The sequence below is a fragment of the Alosa pseudoharengus genome, unplaced genomic scaffold (genome assembly GCF_046254945.1).
Source record: "Alosa pseudoharengus isolate Yale_2024_CS ecotype anadromous, Long Island Sound unplaced genomic scaffold, YU_APseudo_1.1 YU_APseudo_1.1_scf_6, whole genome shotgun sequence".
NCBI lineage: Eukaryota > Metazoa > Chordata > Actinopteri > Clupeiformes > Clupeidae > Alosa > Alosa pseudoharengus.
Genome location: NW_027468848.1, coordinates 4,994,464 through 5,007,098, shown reverse-complemented (window position 1 = coordinate 5,007,098; position 12,635 = coordinate 4,994,464). Strand labels below are relative to the sequence as shown.

The following is a 12,635-nucleotide window of genomic DNA, read 5'->3' as shown; positions in this document are numbered from 1 at the left end:
CACTATACACCACATATAACCCACTATACACCATCCATTTAACCCACTATACACCACATATAACCCACTATACACCACATATAACCCACTATACACCATCCATATAAGCCACACTTTTAAGATGACCCTTTCTGGCGCAGCTCCCTATAGCGTCATCCACTGGCTCAGAGTTGCAACACACAGTGTGCCAAAACAGGTCAGAGCTCCATTGACTACTGGCAGTAAATGACTTTGTTAAATGTTGATTTGTGACCTTCTCTGGAGGCCCTGAAGTACAGTTAGGTGACATTTATTTTATTGTGTGTGCGCGCATGTGGTTACTGCTGTATCCCACACAAAGCATGAACATGAAAACACTGCATTGGAACCACACACATTATTTATACTGCACTCCACTGCAAAAATACAGTATAATGCAGTAAGTTGGACACAGTAGCACGGCATTGTACTTTTTCCTGTAAGGGATTAATAGCCTATGATGGATTAATTACTTCCCCTTACATACATGTAATATCTGACTGTATACAAGCCTAAAACTGGCTATGACCTTATGAACACTAAAGGTGATGAAAAAACAATGCTCAACAGAGACTGGATTAAAATAATTTGATTTACTATTTAAATTGTGAGACATTGCATAACATTTTAAAATGTCAAAATATACATTTCAATATACAAAGTACAAAACACAAAGCAGATATTCTTTTCAATCAGTATCACAAAAATAATTCTTCTGAAGTTCTTTAGAAAAAGGCCCACAAAGAAAGACAAATAAATGTTATAAATGTAATGTTAAATATGTCATACAAATTGTGAATAAAAGAATCCGAGTGTCTTCATCAGATGTCATCCTGTCCCACTCAGAGCACAGGTTCATTGGCAGCCGGGACTCACTCAGGAGTCAGGGGAGATCTAGGATCTCAAGATCCAGTGTGAAGAGGAAGCTCACTGCTTCGCTGGTGTGTGTGTGTGTGTGTGTGTGTGTGTGTATGTGTGTTAGGGCTGGGGGGGGGGGGGATTTTCAGATGCTGGACGGACAGCTTCTCAGGAGGAGACAAACGGAAACACACACACACACGGTACGTACGTACGCCCTGAGAGAGTCAGGGGAAGTCGGGGAAGATCTCGAACAGCTTGTAAGATGAAACACACACACACACACACGTACGCCCTGAGAGTCAGGGTAAGTCGGGGAAGATCTCAGACAGCTTGTAAGATGAAACAAACACACACACACACACACACACACACACACGTACGCCCTGAGAGTCAGGGTAAGTCGGGGAAGATCTCAGACAGCTTGTGAGAGTCAGGGTAAGTCGGGGAAGATCTCAGACAGCTTGTAAGACTGCCGCTCCTCACTGCCCACGTCCTCCTCCTCACACATCTCCAGCTGCTTCTCCAGCTTGGGCAGCACCTTCTCATAGAGGAAATCAACAATGTCTGCAGCACAGAGCAGAGTAGGGCAGATAGAGAGGAGAGGAGGGGCAGATAGAGAGAGAGGAGAGGAGGGGCAGATAGAGAGAAGAGAGGAGGGGCAGATAGAGAGAGAGGAGAGGAGGGGCAGATAGAGAGAGAGGAGAGGAGGGGCAGATAGAGAGAGGAGGGGCAGATAGAGAGGAGGGGCAGATAGAGAGAGAGGAGAGGAGGGCAGATAGAGAGAAGAGAGGAGGGGCAGATAGAGAGAAGAGAGGAGGGGCAGATAGAGAGAGAGGAGGGCAGATAGAGAGAAGAGAGGAGGGGCAGATAGAGAGAGAGGAGGGGCAGATAGAGAGAGGAGGGGCAGATAGACAGGAGGGGCAGATAGAGAGAGAGCAGAGGAGAGGCAGATAGAGAGAAGAGAGGAGAGGCAGATAGAGAGAGAGGAGGGGCAGATAGAGAGAGGAGGGGCAGATAGAGAGAGAGGAGAGGAGGGGCAGATAGAGAGAAGAGAGGAGAGGCAGATAGAGAGAAGAGAGGAGGGGCAGATAGAGAGAGGAGAGGAGGGCAGATAGAGAGAGAGGAGGGGCAGATAGAGAGAGGAGGGGCAGATAGAGAGAGAAGAGAGGAGAGGAGAGGCAGATAGAGAGAGAGGAGGGGCAGATAGAGAGAGAAGAGAGGAGAGGAGAGGCAGATAGAGAGAGAGGAGGGGCAGATAGAGAGAAGAGAGGAGAGGAGAGGCAGATAGAGAGAGAGGAGGGGCAGATAGAGAGAGAAGAGAGGAGAGGAGAGGCAGATAGAGAGAGAGGAGGGGCAGATAGAGAGAAGAGAGGAGAGGAGAGGCAGATAGAGAGAGGAAGGGAGGGGCAGATAGAGAGAGAAGAGAGGAGAGGAGAGGCAGATAGAGAGAGAGGAGGGGCAGATAGAGAGAAGAGAGGAGAGGAGGGGCAGATAGAGAGAAGAGAGGAGAGGAGGGGCAGATAGAGAGAGAAGAGAGGAGAGGAGGGGCAGATAGAGAGAAGAGAGGAGAGGAGGGGCAGATAGAGAGAAGAGAGGAGAGGAGAGGCAGATAGAGAGAAGAGAGGAGAGGAGAGGGGGAAAACAGGAGGCTGTTTCAGTCATGTACAGCGTTTCACAAACCCCTGGTATTAGACAACAGAATGATATGATATGAATGAACCAACAGGGGGCAGTACTCACCACAGAAAGACATTGTGTACCAGCCCGGGACATACATCACTTTCAGCTGGTAGTACCTCATTTGTAGATAGTCAGGAGGAGTGTTCCTTTGGAAAGAATTGAAGAATGCTATTAAAAACCGTCTCCTTAATTACAAATGGAGACACTGAGCTGACTAAAAATCCAATGTTAATTCAGTTGGGCTAGAGCAGGTAAAAACTTGAAGCTGGCTGGCGACAATACACATTGTCTTACAACCTTTGGCAGTGTCATTTTGAGTCAGAACAAACATATAGGTCAAGAGAAAATCAACATTAAATCAATATTTGCTAGGGGTATGAATCATTTTGTTCTTAACTGTATAATATAGTTAAAGGAACGGTATGTAAAAATGTATTTCAATTAATCATAAAATGGCCCTGATATGTCACTAGACATTAAGAAATCATGTTAATTTCAAATACTTATATCACTGACAACAGTAGTCCGGCCAGGATATTGTCATTTAAAAAGTGAAGTTGCAGCCCTCAACTGATGTTGATGTTGTATTTTGTCATGTCATGTTGTGTTTTGGCCTGATGCGCCACCCTCCACCTATCTACTAATCACGAAGTCAGTAGCGTTTCGGCATCCAGGTTTGCAACCTCGAGTCAGCAGGGAGGGGGAGGGGATACACCGCTCTACAGAAATTTGAAAGTGATTGCCGTACCAGTGTTGGCCACAATCTTACATATGGTTCCTTTAAATTAGAATACACATTAAAATAAATGGCTCTCCTCAGGTATCTTTCCGGTCACTGATCGCTCTCCTGTCTGGAGTCAGATGAGGGAAAACGATCAGTGACCGGAAAGACCAAATATGGGGTTCCTGGGCGGGTTCCCCGAAACACTTTTCCAATGTAAATGTGTCTGATGGGGGAGCAATTAACTGAGTATACCAATTGGGATTGTAGGAGGAAACGTTCTGTCTGCTCACAATAAACAGTCGGTCTCAGCCATTTCTGTGGCTGAGACAAAGGGACAGTTACAATATTAAAAACCACCAATAATCTACAGAATCAATACCAAACTTTCACTCAAACGTCACACTAACACAGGAGTGTTGTCTATAAAGTCTTTCACTCAAACGTCACACTAACACAGGATTCTTGTCTAAAAACTCAAACGTCACACTAACACAGGATTCTTGTCTATAAACACAAATGTCACACTAACACAGGATTCTTGTCTATAAACACAAACGTCACACTAACACAGGATTCTTGTCTATAAACGGGTCTGAACGCTGGGTGACATCAGATTTACATTGCCCACTTACCCGAAGAGATGAGTGAGGTCATCCCACACTATGTCTGAAGGCTCCTCCACAGCCATTTCATTGAGTCTGAGGGAGACAGACAGACACAAGCTCAGTGACCACTGGAGACATAGACAGACACAAGCTCAGTGACCACTGGAGACATAGACAGACACAAGCTCAGTGACCACAGTGACCAGCGGGGACTGTTTCACACAAGCGGGAGGGCTTGGACAACCAGATGAAGGTGAAAATGGCATCTAAAATATTATTGAAAGCAGTTATTAAAATGGCATATAAGTTATTATTGAAAGCAGTTACTAAAATGGCATCTAAGTTATTATTGAGAGCAGTTGTTTCAGTAACAGTGTGAAGACAAACAAAGCTTCAGAGAAGAGGATACAGGCAGCAGCTATTTGGATGACATAGTCGTTATCCACCCAAAGGGCGAGGACAAGTATAAGTATAAGTATATACACTCTTTTTATCCCGTGAGGGAAATTTGGTCTGCATTCATACCATCCGTGAATTAGTGAAACACACTCAGCACACAGTGTACACACAGTGAGGTGAAGCACACACTAATCCCAGCGCAGTGAGCTGTCTGCAACAACAGCGGCGCTCGGGGAGCAGTGAGGGTTTAGGTGCCTTGCTCAAGGGCACTTCAGCCGTTACTACTGGTCGGGGTTCAAACCGGCAACCCTACGGTTACAGGTCCAAAGTGCTAACCAGTAGGCCACGGCTGCCCCAAGCGGGCAGACACGTGAACAGACAGACTCGGACAGTTTGAAGCGTACGCTTTGATCAGCTGGATTTGCCCATTGAGGCTCTTCCTCCCTTTGATCGTTCCTCCAGTCGTCATTCTTTTTGTCAGGTAATCCATCCTGCACACAACAGAGACACAAAGACGAGAACATCAGCACAGTTAAAGGGCCTTCGCATGGCTTCACAGTTACAGTTGCCTTCACACTACCTCAAAAGTTATATTATTTGAAATGTTAATGTACGCCACTTCCCATCAACAGTGATTATTTCGACTAATACAATTATACAATTCACTCACAAAAAAACGACTCCCAGACAGCCCAAAGCGGTCTCATTAAAAGTGCTGATTCAAGGTGCATTCACAGCAGCAAAGTCCTTTTAGGCAAGTCCCTCCACTCAGCGGCCATATTGTAACGCTTTTTGGGCACTTATCGGGCATCTATTTTCGGGCAGAACTGAGTGTGTGCAAGACTTCATGAATCACGACAAACCAATCTTGCTTCAACTGCAAGACACATTATTGGCACGATGTATTCACATGTCAACTTTTGGCCGCGGAAGGGGCAGAATGTGTGTATTAACCCTTAGAACCCTAAGCTGTTTTTAGGGCATTTTCACTACCTTTATTCATAAGGATTTATTCTGGTCATTGTGAGTGCCACACACACATATTATATATTGTTTCTTTCAGCAGAGTCTAGGCTATCCAGATCTGCCATCATGTCATGTATTAGTCCTAGCATTTATTTTATTTAGATTTTTAAAGAATTAAAATATAAAAAGCGTATTATAAAAATTCTTATATTTTGACCTGTATCTCACCATAGCAAGCTCATAGCTCTACATGCATTTCATGTGTGTGTAGGGCAGACTGTCCTGAATCGGGCAATATAATTTCCATGTTGGAGGGATACTCTGGGGCTGAGCAATTTATAGAAATATGTGGTGTGTGAATTATGGAAATAAATGCCATTTTTTATTTAGTGATGAAAAATGACCTTTCTGCGCTCCATATCTATGACACGAACTGATCTGACCTGACTTGACCCGAGTTTGCGTGTTAGCATGTGTGCCATAATGATTCTCAACCTTTTACTGCATTGCCATGAACAAAGTAAAGGCAAAAAAGGTGTTTCTTTGTTCAACAAATTGGGATGCAATTTGAGCCTTGAATTGGATGCCATGCAGGAATTTGCTAGGATCTCAAAACCGGATTATGAACATGCTTTGCCGTAGAGAAACACACGATAGCGTTGGATTATAAACATGCTTTGCCACAAAAACGTGGGGTAAGTCCAACTATATGAAGTTATTATTTTGCTGTCACTTCGTCTGTTTTATAACCCAGAAGGATCAATATACATGGTATCAATAGATAGCCCTGTGTCTCCTCTTTCATCTGATATGCTTGCCATATGTATGCGATCACGGGTTCGCGAGTAATTCAAACGAGAGTAATGGGTGCGCAGGTGAACGCAGAGAAGTATAGACTGTAAATATGATACTATTTGATTTAATTTCATGATTTTTTTTAATTTTCATACTTGATCGTACAGACAAGTGCGTGGTCTCGTTGGAAAGCTCCACTTCTTCTCTGACATGCTATAAAGGTATCATCTCGCTGCGATGAACAGCCGCAGAGCAATGTAACAGAGAAGAAAGGGTGTGTTTTTTGACGCACTTTGCGTCAATCGGGTTCTAAGGGTTAACCCCATACATTTCTATTCAAGATTGTTTGAGTGCTGTGTCTCCTCATTAGAAAGTCTCTGCTAGCGTTGCCAGCATAGGCATAGGCCTACATAGGCTACATATTGTTTGTGATCAACAGGGTCAGGCTGTATTTTTTCTTGTAACATAAATAGGTCTATTTGTGAAATGCTCTGATGCAGCAAGCTTTGGGCTATGGTTCGTTATTGTAAGATTTAGCCCTAATGCAAAATGTTGAATAAAAATGTGCAAGGTTCCATAGCCTATTCAACGATGCTGATGGTACCTGAATTGCGCAAAAGAAAGCGCACTTTAGACTATATTCATTATCTTAAGATTTAGATTGAATGCAATCCGCATGCTCCAATAGCGTGAAAGAAAGCGCCTGTTAGGCTGTTTTATTAGCCCATACAGAGTCTATATAGTTATGTCGAGAGGTGCGATATAAAGCTAAATAACTTTAATTGGAATGATTTTAGCTTGTGTGTTATTTATCGCGGGCACGGGTCGGGTAACGGGCCAAATATTAATGGGTAATTTTGATATTATCATGTGTGACGGGTCGGATCTGCTGCTGAACTTTGCGGGTGCGGGAGGAGGCGGGTCTCCAAAAATGGAGCCGTGCAGGACTCTGGTCTAAATGATCTTTTGTGGCTTGAGGCTTATTTCATGGAATTCACTTCCTCTGCTAATTTCTTTTTTTTTTTTTGTAAGTTTATACAGTCGTATGCAAAAGTTTGGGCACCCCTTACGAAAACCACTGCATCAGTGTGTCACTTGCTGAGCTTTTGAAGCAGCAACTTCATTTTAACATATGTTATACCTTATGGTAACAGAAACATCTCAGTAGTGAAATAACTTTTATTGGTCCAACAGAAACATGTTTATGTGCATTTAAAGAAAAATAGGCATGTGCATAAATTTGGGCACCCCTAAGAAATAATTCCATTAATATTTAGTATTGCCTCCTTTTGCTGCAATAACGGCCTGTAGACGCCTCCTGTAGCCAAAGACAAGTCCCTTAAGTCTGGCAGGTGGTATTTTGGCCCATTCCTCCACACAAAACGCCTCCAGTTCAGTCAGGTTTCTTGGCATCCATGCGTGGACAGCCTTCTTCAAATACATCCATACATTTTCAATGATGTTAAGGTCTGGGGACTGGGATGGCCATTCCAGAACATTGTACCTGTGCTTCTGCATGAATTCCTTGGTGGATTTTGAACGGTGCTTATGATCATTGTCCTGCTGAAAGATCCAACCCCGGCGTAGCTTCAACTTTGTGACTGACTCTTGAACATTCTTGTCAAGAATCTCCTGATACTGTAAGGAATTCATGTGGCCCTCAACTTTAACAAGTTTTCCAGTACCTGTGCTAGCCACACAGCCCCACAACATGATGGATCCTCCACCAAACTTTACAGTGGGCAACAAGTTCTTTTCATGGAATGCAGTGTGTTTTTTCCGCCATGCATACCTGTTCGTGTTATGACCAAATAACTCAATCTTGGTCTCATCTGACCACAGTATTTTGTTCCAAAATGCTTCTGGCTTGTCCAGATGTGCTTTTGCATACCTCATTGCGCATCACCCTTCCAATTAGCTCTTCCTGGTGCAAAGTACGCTGGATTGTGGAACGGTGAACAACTACACCATCAGCAGCCAGATGTTGTTATAGTTCTCTGGAGGTGGTCTGTGGCTTCTCTGTGACCATTTTAACCATCCTTCGCCTGTGCCTTTCCCCTATTTTTGTCGGCCTACCACATCTTTCCTTCACACGGACTGTTCCTGTGGCCTTCCATTTCACAACTACATTTCTGACTGTGGAGACAGACAGTCTAAACCTGTCAGATAATTTTTTGTACCCTTCTCCTAATTCATAATGTTGGATTATCTTAGCTTTCAGGTCAGTGGAGAGTTGTTTTGAGGTCCCCATGTTGCCACTCTCTAAGAAAGAACCTAGGACAAGCACAGCCAGCTATTACCTATGTTAAATAGCCTTTTTCATGATAAGTTCCACCTGTCTTTGTTATTGAAGGTCTAACGAGCTAATCAAAGCAGTTTTGTGCTGCAACCTTGTCAGCTATAAATCTGTACAGGTCTTGAAATGAATGCTATTAAAAGGGTGCCCAAACTTTTGCACATCCCATTTTTTGCATTTTATTTTATTATAATAAAACTGTGTAATGCTACTCTAAGAATTTTGGTCTGGAAAACCCTCAAACGTCTACATCTTTGTAGGAAAACAAATCTTGTTGCTGTGATCTTCTATTATAAAGGAGGAGCAAATTGTCATGAAATCTCAGAGGGGTGCCCAAACTTTTGCATACGACTGTATATATTTGAGCTTTTTTCCGATAGGCCAGTGGAGTGTGACAGGAAGCGAGCAGGAGAGAGCATGGCAAGAGGTGGGATGGGAAATGACCACAGGTCGGATTCAAACTGGGTCTCCGTGGCCATTTGGAACCTAATGTGGTACGGACGCTGCAGCCAGCTTGCACAACAGCGCCCCCCGATGGACACAGTAAATTCTCACCATTTCTCCCTGCACTGCAGCCAGCTTCGGGTCGATTGCTGCTCGGCCACCTTCACCCAGGCTAGCTTCTTATACAGGTCCTTTTTCTTGATGACCAAATCCCCATCTGCACCAGGCTCCGCCCTCTCCAGCAGCAGCTGCCGCACGCTCGTCAAGAGGCTCTTGAGCTCCTCCTCCGCCCATGACCCGTGAGTGTCAGCTGAGAAAGAATAAAACAAGACAAAACTGATTTGTTGACACTAGTTAAAAACAGTTCTAATCCAGCTGACTTGTCTTTGCGGGGTGACCCAAGCTTCCTGGGTCTTCAGATCAATTAATATAATAATAAAATTAGCTTAAAGATACCGTTTCACAACACTATCAATATGCTGATTTGAGCTAAACGGCCATCTTTTTTCTAAAGAGTTCTTTTGAGCACACCCACTTAATGGACAGCTAGTGAACTGTGAAAGGCAATACTACTGGCAACACCACTGGTACAGACAATACTACAGACAATACTACAGGCAAGATGCCATATTAATGGGTAAAAAATGTATGGACTAATCCTTTAGGACTATGGGCCCCAATTTAAATTCTGGGCAAAGTGCAGTAAGTCGTGAGCAAACTGTCTCGTACCTGAACTGAAGATATTCAAAAGGGTGTAGGAGCATTGAGTTCATCCGTCAATGTTTCAATTAAGATCTTGCTCATGGTATTAATTAGCCAAAAGATTTTGTCCAAATCATTGATATGAAAGGGAGGTCTGAAAACTTCCCTTCAAAGTGTAATGTGTTTCTGTGTTTCATCCAAGTGGTAGCTAAAAACCTGTCTAATAAAGACTATCGTGACAATCTGGCCATAGCCCACAGTTAAATCATGGTGCAATGGTTGTTTGATTTGCTTTTTGACTATGTTCACATAGTGGATGTGTGCATAACTGCGGTAAAGTTGGTTTTAAATTGGATGATGGACATTTACATTTCAAATATATCAAACCAAACATCAAATTTTAAAGAAGCTTTGTGTTGGACTTGTATAAACATATTAATATTAATTTGACACAAAGTCGTCCCTCATAGCCAGTGCTAAATGGATTTTTCGAATGTGTCTAATATCCAACATCTAATATAGAACCAACTTTATCGCGGTATGTGCATAACACAGGGAGAATAGTAGTCTACATCGGAACCTCCCGTGTTAAAGTGATGGTTCGGAGTGAATTTCACCCTAGAGTCATTTGCACGATGACCATGAGCCAAACACACCCCCAGAAGCCTTTTTTCCCTTGATCAAACATTGGTTTTGGTTGAGTTAGCGATATCAGTCTATGTATCACATAGATATATACACTAGATGTCGCCTTGACTACTGCTGTTCATTGGAACGAATGCGTCAATCGAGACACCATCTTGCTTCAGTGATCCACTCCTCTATAATGCATTAGCGTCAATCTGGGCAAAGATCTAGCGAAAATAAAATCACCATAAATCGTCAAAATCTCAAGCAATTATCTAGTTTTTTGGGTTGTTCCAACTGACAGGCATGTATTTATGGTTGAGTCTAGAGAAAACTAAGCTTAAGACGATAATAAAGATACATTTTACCCGTCTAGCCCCTTAGACTCCCATTCATTCTGCACTAGCTAGCGGCGGCCCCTAGAGGAACAATGAGTAAACTGCAACCAGGTTCGATACAATGAAAGTAAACAGGCTCTTCTAGACAGGCTCTGGTTGAGGCCACATACCCCTCGTCTCGTTTACTCATGTAAGTTGTAATCTCACCAGAAGTTGTTGTAGATCTGTAGAACATTTACCTCTGCTACTACATAGGCTACGCCAGTCGTTACTTTTATAATCATGGGTCAGTGCCATGGGCAAACGAGATGTAGCTGAATTCATAAATGACAAAGCCATGAGAAGGGTGATTTTCTTACGTTTCAACAACAAAGAAGCCGATCTGCCATCATTGTGAGAAGTTCCCAAATTTGTCGCTAATCGCTAAAAAGGTTTCCTATCGCTGGGGATGGCCAAACGTCGCTAAATAGGTAACGTTGACAATACAGGAGAACTAGTTTAGCGCTTCAGATCCCTGTACAAAGATGGCGGCGGTGTTGACGCATGCTGAGAAGCAGAAGGCGACATCTAGTGTATATATCTATGTATGTATCACCGAATGGCTTAGCGTTGGCGCTAGTGGAACCAAATGTGTATCTCGTAAATTACCCCACCAATAATGCCCGGAATGTTACCAAACTTCTACAGTAGTACAAATAGGTTCTGTACTCATAAAACAAGGCATTGGAAAGTTTGTAAGTACACCAGGAGTTTATTTAAATAAAACTTGCCTGATGGCTTCTACTCTCTGCTGCTACCGCTACCGTTGCATCATAAGTCACTACCTTGATTTGGGAAAAGCCCATAAAAGTCCTGTCATAAAGCGATGCATAAGGATGTAGTCTTAATTATTTTTTCCGAAGTGTTTAGAACTTAGTGTCAACTAATAATTGTTGCAAACTGGTACTACCAACAAAATATTAGTGCATTCCTGGAACTGGGCGTCGTTAGACTACATCCTTATGCTACGTCATGTAGCCTATCGTTCAAGTCACATGTCATCATGGTGTCACTGTCAACACAGGTGTCGTGGACATGCTAGACTTTTTATCATGGTGTCGTGGAATGTCATTGGTTATTGAATAAGTCACATTACAAGAGGCATCCATCCTTCAGCGTCGTTCCCGCCCTTTCATATGCGAGCACAACGCTGGAAATATATTGGCCGTGACAAAATCTTGGCCAAATTGGTATGAAATCATGTAACCTGACTTAGCCATTAGACTTCAGATTTTGCACTTAACCAGTCATTTAAATTGGGGCCCTGCAGGTGTTTTGGCATGGGTCTTATCACTCACTCATCATAGAAAAGCGTTTCTGCACGGCTTCATAGCTGCGACCCATCTTGTCTGAGATGGTGACCCAGTTTGTCCCATGCAGTGTGTACAGCTTCTTCAAGGCCTCGTTCTCGTCTTCTGTAAACCTGCGGAGGAGATGACGCAGAACCATTACACACATGGAACTGTCCCGACAGGGTGCTGCATGGTCACAGACTCTTTAATTCACCAGAGTCCATATCAAATGGATGTCTGGCCACTAGGGTGCATCATCCGCCTTGACATATGCAAATTAATCTGTCCCTATGCTTATTATGTTCCAATAAGAAAAAAAAAACATTCCTGGTAAATTTTTGAAGTAAATTGGATAATATTTAGGTGGCCCACCATTAACCTTTATGAATGGTCAAAATTGTTGGCAAATTCAGGAAATCGCCTGGCAATATGGGGGACTATGGGGGTATATTTCACATTATTTCACTATTATCAATTTTTTAGCCAGTAGTTATTTGAATAATAACTGTATTAAGGACATAAAGCACACAGCTCACTGGATAAACATTAGGTTTCTTTATGTTGTTATACATATTTTGGTGATTTTTCTCAGAAAACCTTTTTTTTTCTATTTTGAAAAATATATTATTTGATGAAAAACACCTTAATGTGTGTTGTAACACTTGTCATTAATATTTTATTTTAACTGTTGTTGCTATGGTGTTATATGTTAAAATGTCCTAATTCCAAATATTGCCAGATATAGGCTACATGCATAGGAATGTTTTGTTTAGTGTAGAGTAGTAGTTGTATCACACAGGATTACATGAACTTTCTTGCAACACCGCTTTTAGTGGAGTGTAGTAGCCT

General features: G+C 42.7%; 1 protein-coding gene across 3 annotated transcripts in view; it reads right to left on the bottom strand.

Moving 5' to 3' along the window:
• Window positions 1-596: 596 nt before the first annotated feature.
• LOC143106501 (transcription termination factor 1-like) overlaps window positions 597-12,635 on the bottom strand; it is a 28,757-nt gene continuing 16,718 nt past the window's right edge. For all 3 annotated transcript variants that reach the window (XM_076270788.1, XM_076270789.1, XM_076270790.1), the window contains exons 5-10: window positions 11,793-11,917; window positions 8,900-9,098; window positions 4,692-4,778; window positions 3,916-3,981; window positions 2,620-2,705; window positions 597-1,443 (exon numbers count right to left, since the gene is read on the bottom strand). In XM_076270788.1, coding sequence (XP_076126903.1) covers window positions 1,310-1,443; window positions 2,620-2,705; window positions 3,916-3,981; window positions 4,692-4,778; window positions 8,900-9,098; window positions 11,793-11,917 — 697 coding nt within the window. In that variant the 3' untranslated portion in view covers window positions 597-1,309. The remainder of the gene's footprint in view (window positions 1,444-2,619; window positions 2,706-3,915; window positions 3,982-4,691; window positions 4,779-8,899; window positions 9,099-11,792; window positions 11,918-12,635) is intronic.